The sequence below is a fragment of the Oncorhynchus masou genome, chromosome 9 (genome assembly GCF_036934945.1).
Source record: "Oncorhynchus masou masou isolate Uvic2021 chromosome 9, UVic_Omas_1.1, whole genome shotgun sequence".
NCBI classification, from domain to species: domain Eukaryota; kingdom Metazoa; phylum Chordata; class Actinopteri; order Salmoniformes; family Salmonidae; genus Oncorhynchus; species Oncorhynchus masou.
Window position 1 is genome coordinate 62608105 of NC_088220.1, and position 15584 is coordinate 62623688.

The 15584-nt window shown below is 43.2% G+C and overlaps 1 protein-coding gene across 2 annotated transcripts in view; it reads left to right on the plus strand.

Moving 5' to 3' along the window:
* The first annotated feature begins 5203 nt into the window (after positions 1-5203).
* The window catches only part of LOC135546422 (calcium-binding protein 8-like), a 58372-nt gene continuing 47991 nt past the window's right edge, over positions 5204-15584 (plus strand). The window contains exon 1 of one of the 2 annotated variants that reach the window (XM_064974837.1): positions 5204-5439. Coding sequence is in view for 1 of the 2 variants with exons in the window: in XM_064974836.1 (XP_064830908.1) it covers positions 6650-6834 (185 nt within the window). In the remaining variant the exon portion in view is untranslated. Of the gene's footprint in view, positions 5440-6467; positions 6835-15584 lie in introns of those variants that run through there. The other variant, XM_064974836.1, reaches the window with a different exon arrangement.

Consider the following 15584-nt stretch of genomic DNA (forward strand, 5'->3'; position numbering starts at 1 on the left):
TCCATAATTTAGCACGGGTAGGACGGTCATCTGAATCAGGGTTAGTTTGGCAGCTGGGGTGAAAGAGGAGTGATTACGATAGAGGAAACCAAGCCTAGATTTAACTTTAGCCTGCCGATTTGATATGTGCTGAAAGAAGGACAGTGTCCTTCTAGCCATACTCCCAAGTGCTTGCATGAGGTGACAACCTCAAGCTCTAAATCCTCAGAGGTAGTAATCACACAGGTGGGGAGAGGGGTATTCTTCTTACCAAACCACATGACCTTTGTTTTGGAGGTGTTCAGAACAAGGTTAAGGGTAGAGAAAGCTTGTTGGACACTAAGAAAGCTTTGTTGTAGAGCATTTAACACAAAATCCAGAGACGGGCCAGCAAAGTATATGACTGTATCATCTGCTGTACCCTCAATATAGTAATCCTGCAAATATAAACAGTGCAGCACACACAAGCTCCCAATAACGCCTACATTAACCTGGCATAAATTTAAAAGTAAATGTTTTTGACTTTCTTCCACAGTGTAAATTGAGGTAGGCTATTACATCAGTGCATGAAACATGGCACAAATGTTGATGAATGTGTCTGTGTTGGAAGTCCCTGGGGTATTGGGAGCTTTTGAGGGACAGGAGGCCTATCTCCAAACGCCCAGACATGGTTTGGTTAGAGTGGGAGTGGTAATGCACTAAACCTACAGGGATGCTCACTCACTTTAAAAACACCCGTAGCATGTCAACTCGGTTTATAGTCAACCTTCACATCTGCACCACAATAATGTAAATCCTAAAGGGGACCATTTTCTTAACTCCTAAACTGTATGGAGGATTTCTCAGGACATAATCCATAAATTTACTCTGTCCCTTGACACGATAGCTTCCCTCTCAGAATCCATACATTTACTCTGTCCCTTGATGCTATGACTAAACCCAATTGAAATGTCTTTGCAGGTAATCTTGGCTTTCACTGATTGGCCGAACAACCTATTTCAACAGGGTTAGCAGCAGGCCTGATGGTGCAGCCTGCCTGGCACCATGTCCAATGGCCAATGTCTCATGGTGCCGTTTGATTGGCAGGAAGATCCTATGTTGTTACAGAGATGGTTTAGAGATGCCAACACATCTCCTCAGCTGTTGTCAGGTGTTTAGGGACAGATTTGATATTTCAAGTCAGCTAATCCACAGCTTCCATAGGCTCTAGATCCAGCCTCCTTCACATGATATAGGCTAACCTTGGCTGTGACCCTACTTTCCAAGGTTGTCTCAGTGGAAGTTGGGATATCCAAAAAACATATTTCCAAATGACACATGTGTATAATACACACTTATATGTGTGAAACAGGACACATATACAGTGCCTTGCGAAAGTATTCGGCCCCCTTGAACTTTGCGACCTTTTGCCACATTTCAGGCTTCAAACATAAAGATATAAAACTGTATTTTTTTGTGAAGAATCAACAACAAGTGGGATACAATCATGAAGTGGAACGACATTTATAGGATATTTCAAACTTTTTTAACAAATCAAAAACTGAAAAATTGGGCGTGCAAAATTATTCAGCCCCCTTAAAGTTAATACTTTGTAGTGCCACCTTTTGCTGCGATTACAGCTGTAAGTTGCTTGGGGTATGTCTCTATCAGTTTTGCACATTGAGAGACTGACATTTTTTCCCATTCCTCCTTGCAAAACAGCTCGAGCTCAGTGAGGTTGGATGGAGAGCATTTGTGAACAGCAGTTTTCAGTTCTTTCCACAGATTCTCGATTGGATTCAGGTCTGGACTTTGACTTGGCCATTCTATCACCTGGATATGTTTATTTTTGAACCATTCCATTGTAGATTTTGCTTTATGTTTTGGATCATTGTCTTGTTGGAAGACAAATCTCCGTCCCAGTTTCAGGTCTTTTGCAGACTCCATCAGGTTTTCTTCCAGAATGGTCCTGTATTTGGCTCCAATCATCTTCCCATCAATTTTAACCATCTTCCCTGTCCCTGCTGAAGAAAAGCAGGCCCAAACCATGATGCTACCACCACCATGTTTGACAGTTGGGATGATGTGTTCATGGTGATGAGCTGTGTTGCTTTTACGCCAAACATAACGTTTTGCATTGTTGCCAAAAAGTTCAATTTTGGTTTCATCTGACCAGAGCACCTTCTTCCACATGTTTGGTGTGTCTCCCAGGTGGCTTGTGGCAAACTTTAAACAACACTTTTTATGGATATCTTTAAGAAATGGCTTTCTTCTTGCCACTTCCATAAAGGCCAGATTTGTGCAATACAAGACTGATTGTTGTCCTATGGACAGAGTCTCCCACCTCAGCTGTAGATCTCTGCAGTTCATCCAGAGTGATCATGGGCCTCTTGGCTGCATCTCTGATCAGTCTTCTCCTTGTATGAGCTGAAAGTTTAGAGGGACGGCCAGGTCTTGGTAGATTTGCAGTGGTCTGATACTCCTTCCATTTCAATATTATCGCTTGCACAGTTCTCCTTGGGATGTTTAAAGCTTGGGAAATATTTTTGTATCCAAATCCGGCTTTAAACTTCTTCACAACAGTATCTCGGACCTGCCTGGTGTGTTCCTTGTTCTTCATGATGCTCTCTGCGCTTTTAACGGACCTCTGAGAATATCACAGTGCAGGTGCATTTATACGGAGACTTGATTACACACAGGTGGATTGTATTTATCATCATTAGTCATTTAGGTCAACATTGGATCATTCAGAGATCCTCACTGAACTTCTGGAGAGAGTTTGCTGCACTGAAAGTAAAGGGGCTGAATTCTTCACAAAAAAATACAGTTTATATCTTTATGTTTGAAGCCTGAAATGTGGCAAAAGGTTGCAAAGTTCAAGGGGGCCGAATACTTTCGCAAGGCACTGTAAGTACCTACCAAATTATATGATAATTATTATGCACACACAGGAGTCACTCTGTTATTTCAGCAAGCCATGACGCCAACCATCTCAGATTGTTCTAAAATTGTTTCTGAAGATAGAAACATTATTCTCTCACACACACACACACACACACACACACACACACACACACACACACACACACACACACACACACACACACACACACACACACACACACACACACACACACACACACACACACACACACACACACACACACACACAGTTCTCATGAGATGAGCCTTCTGAGGCAGCTGGTGGAGAGATTGAGCTAAGAGCTAACGGAAGGTGTGAGAAGTGTGGGGGATTCTCATTTACACGCGCGCGCGCGTGTGTGTGTGTGTGTGTGTGTGTGTGTGTGTGTGTGTGTGTGTGTGTGTGTGTGTGTGTGTGTGTGTGTGTGTGTGTGAGAGAGAGAGAGAGAGAGAGAGGTAAAGGTTATAATGAGGAGTGAATTAGCAAAATCTTGAAAAGGAAAACAAGCTCCCCTGTACTTGAATATTATACTTAATTAGCTTTTGCTGTATGCTTAATTTGCCTTAATAATGAGCTGTCAATAGTTTCAGTTAATATTCCCACAACACAGACAACACAGCAGCCAGAAAGGATTCACAATTCTATCTGGTATTTTGCCACATTTTGCCTGGATCCACATGGTCTCTGTAACACCTACAGTGATGAAAGACTGTAAATTAAGGTATTCATGAATCTAATGATTGTGGATACAAAAACTTTGTGGGTGTTAAAAATTAGTTTTACAATTCCCCACTATAGCTTAACATTGCAATGTCCACAGCAGACTCATGAAGAGTCTTTCTCAGTCACACATGAGTGAACAATTATGTGGAACCTGAAGAAGATAGAGATGCTTTCTAATTTAACCGTCTAAATTACCATGAAATGAAAAATGTGATAAGTATGTCAAACTTAAAGCTGTCTGCCTCTATACTACAGGCCTCTCACAAGTTACAAATCAGAACTGACTTTTATTATGACATAAGCAACTTTTCTTTCCCAATCCAGACACATGGGACTTAGCCGCACATTAAATGTAGTCTTTATTATGAAGCTACACGAAATCCCTGGGATATATTTTAATTAAATATTAATAGAAACCAACTTATTACTGATAGTGGGACCACTCAGCTATAGAGCCATAGGGAATGTGATGTTAACTGGGTACATTCTTTTTGATCAGGGGGCCTGTCTAACATGAGTTTTTAGGACAAAAATATCATTATCTGGCAAGAAAAATGGGCCTTTGTGGGGGCCTCTAGGAAAGAAAATTGGCCGTGAGTGGCATAACAGAAAATAATTGCCTGGTGTGTCAGAAATGCCAGAGACCATTTTTTGGTCCCAGTCTGCCCCTGTTAACCAGGGAGTAGTGCCTGTCCAGAGAATTTCTGGAGATACGGTTCAGTTTAGTGGGGAAGATGAAAATCATTCTGTTGGTGACTGTGAAATCCATAGCAGTCTTTATTTATGCAGGTTATAATGTTACAACAGGAGTCTCTGGAATGTTAAATATACCGTGCATTTCATCTTCTGAAAAACAGCCAAAGGGAAAATTAAACGAATTATTGAAGAACATGCATGAGCTGGATTTAGGTGACCAATGACCATATCATATAAATTTACTCAAACGTATGGATGAGAATTGATAGGCTATGTTAGCCCTTTTTAAACTCAAAAGGGCGTAGGCTATGAATAATTAAAAAAAGAATAGTCAAGTTCCCTAATGGTTGCAGATTGGGATGCAAATCATCCCGTATTTCAATAAGGCGCGCAGATCTAACGGATGTGCAGTGCTAAACCAGAGTAATGACTCTCCGCTGGTCAGTCTGTCCTTGTTGAGCGCGGGCGACACATTGGTTAACAACAGCCTGTGGAAGAAGAAATTATGACTGAACCGTTTTTGCAAGGATAAGACCTGTTTTTCAGTAGGAAACCCTAGAATTGACACCGAAAGGTGGATTGGAGAGGCAAACAACCGTTAAACACCGAACTCTAAAGCGTCCTGAGAAATTGATTGTGTAGAAGCTTCGCCTTGAACGCCGCCGAAGGCTTGTGGTCATCAATCTCTCCAGGCGTTTGGCACCAATAAATCTGGCAGCTATAGGACAGTTACACGAAACAAACGGCTTGGGTTACTTAGACAACATTTTATGAGCGGTGAGCACCTATATCACTGTAGCATATGGATATGGTGTGGACGGATAGGGGCTGTGAAAATTGATGGGACTTGGTCCAAAAGTGCAACTGTTTGATTGCGCCGGCTGGAACTGGGGCAGTGAATGTTCCCAGTAAGCTACGCATGGACTTGTCAACAGAAAGACGATCAACCAACGCATCCTTTTGTTGTGGTAGAAACATTGTTCCACATTGTAGCTTATTGCAACAATTAAAAACAACCATCATTTATGAGAATTCAGGCGAGGTATTGAAACTGGATCCCAGTTCGTCTAAGTAGGGGATCCTATCGACTACGGATTTGATTCATCGCTTTCAAAGACAACCCACTGCTCCCCTGAAAGGTACATCTGGAATTCAATACAACATTTGAGTCATATTCAGTAACATTTGAACTTATCTGTACCCATTGGAAATAGCCTATTTCTGACTGCCTTAGTATTTACTGGTTCTTCTGCACCTGTTTTTATTTAATAGCCTTCGTTCCTCTGTCTAGCATGATTGACAGAAGAACGTGCCGATCATTTTGAATGGATTGACAGTTTCGGGTATGATGTTTGAATTTTCATGATAGATTCTAAAATCGATAAATATACAATTTATTTTGATATTGTGGAGTAGATAAAGAAAAACACTGTAGACTAATCACAGAACTGCATCATCATTTCGATCTTGTAGGACAGGCCTACCATGGTATGAATGTAAATACGAAAAGACCCATCAAAATGCCATGACATTTCAGTGACTGACGGAGATGAATAGTTGATCCCAATGCATTTTGATTATCAGATCATTCCATGTCAACACTGACCCTCTATCATACTGATGATGAGTGTGTGGTTAACAACATACCAGAAATTATTCTGGATAGCTGTGTTGTTCTGGAGGTGTGAATTTCTATTTTCACACATCTCATTAGAACAGCGAGCTGAGTGTCCCTCCCGCGGGGCTGTGATGCGCTATCGGTGCTCCTCTACCGCTGAGTCTCCCGTGACGCCCGCTTTTTACGCGGGCTTATCATTGCATGTCACTTTTTTTTCCTTTTAAAAAAATGTATTTACACATGTCGCGCACCAGGTAGACTTTTGCAACATTTGTTGTCGCGACGCACTGTGAATACACTTAGCGAGGTATGAGCGGGAGCGCAGCCGCAGACTAAAGGCTGTTGCAGTCATTGGGAGTCAGGACTCACTAATGAGTCTTCAACCTTGTTTCCACATGTGGAGGAATGTTTGCCTGAGTGTTTGAGTGAGTGAGTAAAAGAGAGAGAGAGAGAGAGAGAGGGAAATAGAGACAGAGAAATATAATGGGAGAGGGTGAGAGAGTCAGTGAGTGGGTGAGTGAGTGAGTGAGTGAGTGAGAGAGAGAGAGAGAGAGCCACTATACTGCCTCTTCCACGGCTCATATATTATCAACGGATTTCCGGATGCTGATGCTGCTGCTTTGGGAGAAGCCCAAATTCGTGAGGCAGCAGTCGGGCTCAGTTGTCCGGGGACAGGCAGCCTGCTGCTGCAGCTGTGTTTGGGATTAGGAGTCTGCCTGCAGAAACGTCTGATGGAAGTGACGGAGCAGGAGCATCAAAGTCGGACAGAGGAACCTGTACCTGAGGTAGGAGGAGAAGGAGAGGGAGAGTTACCAGGTTCAGGAACCCCTACCCCCAGAGACATGATGGAGAGCCCGGTGAAGGAGCCTGTTGTGCTGCATCTGTACCCCACCACAGAGTATGGGGATCCGTATGGGTAAGCAACAGAACAGCAGGGACTGGGATCTCTAACAACCTTCTGCTCATATACACGTATAGCCTGTGTAGTGGACTGGTCTGGCAGTTAGGATGGCTGTGGGATCCGTATTCTCATTTTTGGAAGTATTACTTCCCTTGCCATGTGGGACCATATGTTTAAAAAATATATTTTTCCTTTGTCACTTGACTATAACAGAGTTGTAATCAATATTAGTGGCATACTTTAACATCAGTTGTCTTCAATCATAGTTTAGTGTCTGTCCTTCTGTGGCTAATGTTTAATGGCATCATTGATGGGTTTTTAGAGTTCAGATTAAAACTCATAGCGGATGACTACTCAAAGAGGACGTTCCATTTCAGCAAGCCATGACACCCACCATCTCATATTGTTCTAAAAAAAATTCTGTAGATAAAAAAACGATAACATAAGTATTCCGGAAACATTATTTTGTTGAAATATAATTTGATCTCTGAGAAATTAAACTAATTGATTGCACCCAAATTGGCCATTTTTATTTATAGTATTCATATAATATTCAACAATTACAGTATCTAACATCAGATTTGGACCAAACTTTTTTCTAACAATGAGAAAGACATGAGGATCCAAAGAAATGGTCCAAAGTCACCCACTTCAATCCCACCCCATTATATAGTATCACATCTCTGTCTGACAAGTAGTATGGAGCTGCGGCTCTGAGTATTGTTTTTTCATCCTATTTAATGTATTTTCAGTGAATTTGGTGAATTTGGTGAATTTTGTGTTTTTTGCTCTGTTCAGAGAATTAGTCATTGAAGTGGGGTTTATGTCCCATCCAACATCCTGATATTACAAATTCAGACCACTAGATGGTGCTGTTTCTGCTATTAGGTGATTATTTTTTAAGGATGTTAAAGGGTTCGTTCATCCAAATTACAAATGGACATATTACTTTTCTTACCCTGTAAGCCATCTATGGACCAGGTATGACAGCAACCAATGCTTTGGTTTAGTTTACCTGGCCACTGTTTCAAATGTAAACCTTTTAGCATTTGTGGTACAAATCCAATGCAAGTCAATGGTACCTACAGTACCAGTTAAAAATTTGGACACACCTACTCATTCCAGGGTTTTTATTTATTTTTTACTATTTTCTACACTGTAAAAGTGTTAAACAACACCAACAACAACAACACCAAAAAAGTGTTAAACAAATCCAAATACATTTTATATTGGAGATTCTTCCTAGTAGCCACCCCTTGCCTTGATGTCAGCTTTGCACACTCTTGGCATTCTCTCAACCAGCTTCACCTGGAATGCATTTCCAACAGTCTTGAAGGAGTTCCCACATAAGGTTGATCACTTAGTGGCTGCTTTTCCTTCACTCTGTGGTCCAACTCATCCCAAACCATCTTACTCTGGGCCCCCGAGTGGCGCAGCTGTCTATGGCACTGCATCTCAGTGATAGAGGCGTCACTACAGACCCTGGTTCAGCGGTCTATGGCACTGCATCTCAGTGATAGAGGCGTCACTACAGACACTGGTTCAGCGGTCAATGGCACTTCATCTCAGTGATTGAGGCGTCACTACAGACCCTGGTTCAGCGGTCTATGGCACTTCATCTCAGTGATAGAGGCGTCACTACAGACACTGGTTCAGCGGTCTATGGCACTTCATCTCAGTGATAGAGGCGTCACTACAGACACTGGTTCAGCGGTCTATGGCACTTCATCTCAGTGATTGAGGCGTCACTACAGACACTGGTTCAGCGGTCTATGGCACTTCATCTCAGTGATAGAGGCGTCACTACAGACACTGGTTCAGCGGTCTATGGCACTGCATCTCACTGATTGAGGCGTCACTACAGACATCCGTGGGTGGCTTCAGACCATTTCTTTGGATCCTCATGTTAGAAAAAAGGGTTTTCCAAATCCGATGTTAAATACTATATTTATTGAATATTATATAAATCTTCTAAATTAAAATTGGCAGTTTGACTGCAATCAATTAGCTTAATGTGTCAGAGATCAAATTATTTTTCAACAGAATAATGTTGCAGGAATGCTAATCTTTTCTAGTTCTAACGATATATACAATTTCAGAACAATTTGAGATGGTGAGTGTTGAAATCCTATTTTCTAGTGCTTTTTGAGGTGGAATGATCCAACCAGACTCCACTTCACATAAGGTGTCATGAGGAAATATATCATGTCATTGTGCCATTTAGACTTCTCCACTGGAGGAAATGCAGCAGAGGTGCTACTGTTGTCATCCCGCTGCACCTTACCTTCAGTAGTTGGCTAAAGGCGTTCTACTGTATACTGTATTTATTTACACCAGACTAGTCATGGTGAAGGAGGCATCATGTTGGCTCTGGGTTTAGTTACTCTGTTAATCATACATGCTGATGCCTAGTCATCATACCCCTATACATGTCAACCTCTATCACTCCAGTATCCCTGCACATTGTAAATATTGTATTGGAACTGACCCTGTATCTAGCTTCTTACTTTCTAATGTTCTTATTTTTATTTCTCATGTGTTTTTGTTCTACCTTATGTTATTTTTAGTGCTACATTGATATTAACTACTGCATTGTTGGGTTTGGAGCTTGCAAGAAAGACATTTCACTGGACTTGTGCACATTACTTTAAAACTTGAAGCTTTAGTTATGTGTTGACAAGGCTCATCGATAGAGACTGCTGAAGGACTGAATGGTGTCGTCAAGTATGGACAGGTTATGACCTTAGATTAGTTATCAGGCATGGCCACATGGGCCAGTGTCAAGCCACAACCTTAATGTAAAGCTTCAGCTTTCATTGATACCTCATCTATCATTGATTACTGTACAGTATGTGTAGGATCGATCAACAAACACATAATATTTTGGGGGGGCTATATATACTGTATACACACCGGTCAAGGGTTGTCATAACTAGAGATGTTTTAAAGCAGTGTGTTGAGGGTATGTCTTTTGAGCTCTCAAGAGCAGAAGGAACTATCAATATAAACTACATGATGAATATTCAGCACCATACGTCTTTAACTATATAACAGTTACGACCTTGGCTATAGGCTGTCTTGCATTATGCTGTACAGCTGTTGCTGCACTGTAACTTACAGTACAGTATGTGAGAATCAACTTAAGTTTGATCATATTTGACACATGAAATGCATCTTTCAGAAGTTTGTTGGGAATTTTGTTTAGTGTGACCCTATGATCATTTTGTGTTGGTCTGATCCAATTCAGAGTATTCTCAACATCATACCATACCATGTCCAACTCCATACTCCATCATACAATTGACTTTGTGTGTGTGCATGTTGTGGGGTTGGAAGTGAGGAATGGCCATCGGGTATCCCCGGGCATCACACAGAAGGCTAATGCATAACACTGCTGCTGCCTGTAGTAAGGCTGGAGTTTGATTAGTCATGCCTTCCCGTAGGACAGGAAACACACACAAACACAGTTGGGGGCTTAACTGACACAGCAGGTTGATTGGTCATGCCTTGCTCCCCTCTATATGCCTCAAGACATTAGTGCGGTTTTGGGAGATGTAACAGGTTGATTAGTAATGAATAGCCTCTGGACACAGTCACAAACCTAAATGAGACAACAGGTTAATTAGTTATGCTTTCCAGGACTCCCTTAGGTCTGAGGTTAGGTCCCCCTGTAGGTGGCAGGCTAGTGGTCACACCTTTCCTCCCCCTCTCTCCTCCAGGACATATGCATATGCATAGCCTTCTGACCCACTCCTTGAGGGCAAGCCAGAATATACAGTATAATTTGTGGTCTAGTGAATCAGTGGGCCCTGATGCATAATATTCCAATCTGGAGGAATGTAGCTTCTCGCTCTCTCTGCTTCTCACAGGTTGGTTTCAAAGCACGCCATTAGTAATGAGTTTGCCATTAGTAACGGGTATATGACAAATAACAAATTGTTATATACAGTACACTGTCAGACCACCTCCGCTTTCTCTATTGTACGCCTATATAGTAACTAATGGGGTAACATTATGCATTTGAATCATAAACAAATAAAACAAGTAGTGGGTTTTATTGCCAATTCTGGTCCAGCTACTGCAGTGTCTGCAGCACAACTCTCTGTGTGTGTGTGTGTGTGTGTGTGTGTGTGTGTGTGTGTGTGTGTGTGTGTGTGTGTGTGTGTGTGTGTGTGTGTGTGTGTGTGTGTGTGTGTGTGTGTGTGTGTGTGTGTGTGTGTGTGCGCGTACGAGCGAGTACACTGTTTCCCACTTATGTTTGTTCAACACTGTCCTGCTGTTAGAACAATGCATACAATACAGTAGCGGATGGTTTAGTTGGCCCAACACTGCGCTGTCTCTCTGGACTCATACACACATCTTGTTTCAGTTACATGTAGTTCTGTTTTATCCATGGTCATAGATTTACTAACCTATACTCTCACTTGCCAGACTCACAGTGCTACACCCGCAGAGATATAGGGGCTGTGGGAAGAGAATCACTAAACTACCCCTGGGTCTGGAGGAGACCCCAAAAGTAGGAAGGACCTCTCTAGTTATCCTCTCCCTGCTCTGTATTCTACTCCATGTCTGCTGCAATGCTCTGGGTTACACAAGCCTTTTAAAAAGAGTAGCTCTTAAAGTGTCAGAAACGTGAGACAAATCCTAATGTATAGTAGGACCATAGACTTACAATATACTGTATATAAACACCAAAGTGAACTAATTATATTTCTTTGCACAAGGGGATGCCATTGATTGATATTAAATACCCAAGATAAATTGAAACTAGAACCCAATGTGGCCCTACGATAAGTAAAACATTTCAATAATTGTATGAATACTGTTCATATGGGGTGCATCAGTATTTCAGAGATCAGAGCGCAGTAGTATGTTACATTCACAGAGAAATAATGCCACAAGACAAATGAGTTAGCCTAGTTATAGAATTACGGGAAAATAGAAAAGACTTTATTAGCAGTGACAGAGTACTGTTTTTTATTCTTTGATTGTTCCAATTCGCTTTCTTTGATTCTTAATGAATCAATCTTAAAATCTCACAAAAAGTGATCTCTTGGACAGTAGCAATCAATGGTACACTCACTTTCCCGTTTACTGACAAACTGTCACAGGTCAAGTTTTCTCCCTTGAGTGTACTATTTGAGGTTGCCACTGGAGAGCACCCTTGGGTTACTTCTAGTATCCAGGTGACCCTGATTGGGGTTATTGGGATCACCCGCTGGATGACTATTTAGGTTCCTCTGTGGACTGGGCCAGTTTCTCAGGTCTCATGTTTGTTCAGTGTTCTCGTGTGCCCTTGCTTTGTTGTTTTGCTAAGACCTTAAGTAAATATTCTGGATTAGCCCTCACCTCTGCCTGCTGTGTTTCTCTGTGCCTGCGTCTGAGTTCATACTAGCACTAATGTCACAGTAGACCTGAGCCTCAAAATGGACCCAGCAGAGATTTCTCTGTCGTCCGGGGGACACTCTGAGCTCCACCACTTACGGTCGGCTCTCACTCACCATGGAACAGTGATTGGTCGCCATGAGGCACGGCTGAAGACATTGTCGGAGGATTTAGGAACTCTTGTGTTCACTCTACAGAGGGGACAGACAGGAGCAACTGTTGCTGAACCTGTGGTGGTTTCTAACCCTCCACTTCCTACCAACTCATCATCTTCCTCCCCTCGGGAGCCTCATCTCCCAGCACCGGAGCTCTATGAGGGGCAATCTGGGAGGTGTAGTGGGTTCCTACTCCAATGTTCGCTGGCCTTCGAGCTGTAAATATCAACATTTCCCACTGAGCGTTCCAGAGTGGCATATGTCATCTCCTTGCTCCCAGGACGGGCTCTGGCCTCGGCCACAGCCATCTGGGAGCAGCAATCAGACATTTGTTTCAATTGGCAAAGGAGATGAGGAGGGTGTTTGATCACCCCATCAGTGGTAGGACTGCTGCTCAAAGACTCATTGCACTTTGGCCGGGCAGCCGGAGCGGAGCTGACTACGCCATTGACTTTCGGACGCTCGCCGCTGAGAGCGGTTGGAATATAGAGGCACTTCACTCAGTCTTTCTGAACGGACTCAGCGAGGTTCTCAAGGATGAACTTGCTTCCCGGAACAACCCTGACACTCTGGAGGAGCTTATCGTTCTGGCCATCCGATTGACAACCGGTTTCGGGAACGTCGTCATGAGAAGACGGACAGGTTCCGAGTTGGTTCCAGTGTTTCGTGCCCCGCTGAGGGAGTCGATTCTTCATTTGTTCCACTGCCGTATGCTGGGCCTGCTTGTCCTGTACCTCGTCAGGGTTCTCAATTCGGCTATGGTTCTCCTTCATATCCTTCAGAGGAGCCGATGCAATAGGGAGGCACCAGACTTGCCGCTCTGGAGAGTCAGATACAGTCTCCTGCGGCCGATACGGTACGCACCTTGCTTCCGGCCAACCTGTGTTGGGACAATGAACAGTTGGACATTCCTGCTTTCATAGACTCTGGGGATACTGGCTGCTTTCTGGATCGCACATTAGCTCACCAACAGAGGCTGCCGCTGACTGAGCTGGACACTCCGTTGTCGGTCACTGCGCTGGATGGTCAACACCTAGAGTCTGGGAAGGTGAAGCAACTCACCATGCCTATTCAGCTACGAGTTCTGGATGACCATGTGGAGCTTATCCAGTTACATCTGGTGGACTCTCCTGAACTTCCCCTGGTTCTTGGACATCCGTGGCTTTCCACCCATAATCCTCAAATTGACTGGCCTTCGGGAAGAGTTCTGGAATGGAATTCGTCATGCCAGTTCACCTGCCAGGAACTCTCTCCACACCTTTCCGGTCCTGCTCGTCTGTAGACTTCCGATCCTCCTGTTCCTCTGGCTGGGTTTGACAAGCCTGACCTTTCCCGCGTACCTTCGGGATTACTGCGATTTGGGTCAGGTCCTCAGCAAACAAAGGGCCAGCAAACTACCTCCTCACAGGCCCTGCGATTGTGCCATCGACCTCCTGTCTGGTACCACTCCTCTGAGAGGAGGGCTGTGTTCTCTCTTAAATCCAGATACTGCAGCCATGAACTGTTACATTGAGGAGGCGCTGGCGGCTGATGTTATTCAGCCGTCCAGTTCACGTGCAGGAGCTGGTTTTTTCTTTGTTGGGAAGAAGGATGGGGGATTACGTCCCTGTATCGATTACCAGGGTTGAAATAAAATTACCATCAAGAACCGTTACTCCCTTCCTCTTATGTCATCAGCTTTTAAGAGACTACAGGGAGCTATGGTTTTCTCTAAATTGGATTTACGGGATGCGTACAATATGATGCGCATCAGACAGGGAGATGAGTGGAAGACAGCGTTCAACACTCCTAATGGACATATGAGTAAAGGTTCATGCCGTTTGGACTTACTAATGTTCCAGCTGTTTTCCAGACCCTGGTTAATGATGTGCGCAACTGCGCAACTTCCTTCACCAATTAGTTTTTGTGATGCATCTCTGAATCCTGAAATTAGTTCCCCAAAAGTTGGAGAGTGGTTGCAAGTCAAAGCATGACAAATATCCCTCTATTGAGAGTGGTGGTTGGGGGAGTGTTCTGTTGAAAATGTGTACACTACCTTACCCGTTGGCCTATGAGATTTAAAATATATTTTTCTATATCACACATAGCCTCTTTCTTTCTTTCAACTCCTCATTCGAACGAAGTGCAAAAATCCCTGAAGCTGGAGGCTCATATCTCCCTCACTAACTTTAAGCATCAGCTGTCAGAGCAGCTCACAGATCACTGCACCTGTACATAGCCCATCTGTAAATAGCCCATCCAACTACCTCATCCCAATATTGTTATGTTTTTGTTTTTTTGTTGCTCCTTTGCACCCCAGTATCTACTTGAACATTCATCTTCTGCACATCTATCACTCCAGTGGTTATTTGCTAAATTGTAATTACTTTGCAGCCTTTGTATTACCTCCCTAATCTTACCTAATTTGCACACGCTATATGTAGACGTTTTCTTATTGTGTTATTGACTGTACGTTTGTTTATTCCATGTGTAACTCTGTGTTGTTGTTTGTGTTGCACTGCTTTGCTTTATCTTGGCCAGGACGCAGTTGTAAATGAGAACTTGTTCTCAACTAGCCTACCTGGTTAAATAAAGGTGGAAAAAAAAATATATATTTTTTCAATTTCAAGAGGCATCCACCAATTGGCAGTGATTACAGCCTTGAGTCTTCTTGGGCATGACGCTACAAGCTTGGCACACCTGTATTTTGGGAGTTTCTCCCATTCTTCCTTGCAGATCCTCTCAAGCTCTGTAAGGTTGGATTTGGAGTGTCTATGCACAGCTATTTTCAGGTCTCTCCAGAGATGTTCGATTGGGTCTGGGCTCTGGCTGAGTCACTCAAGGACATTCAGAGACTTGTCCCGAAGCCACTCCTGCGTTGTCTTGGCTGTGTGCTTAGGGCCATGTTGGAAGGTGAACCTTTGCCCCAGTCTGAGGTTCTGAGCACTCTGGAGCAGGTTTTCATCAAGGATTTCTCTGTACTTGGCTCTGTTCATCTTTCCCTCGAAGCTGACCAGTCTCCCAGTCCCTGCCGCTGAATAACATCCCCCCCCAGCATGATGCTCCCACCACCATGCTTTACCTTAGGGATTGACCATATTTCCTCCAGACGTGACTGTTGGCATGAAGATAAGAGTTCAATTTTGGTTTCATCAGACCAGAGAATCTTGTTTCTAATGGTCTGAAAGTCCTTTAAGTGCCTTTTGGCAAATTCCAAGCAGGCTATCATGTGTTTTTACTGAGGAG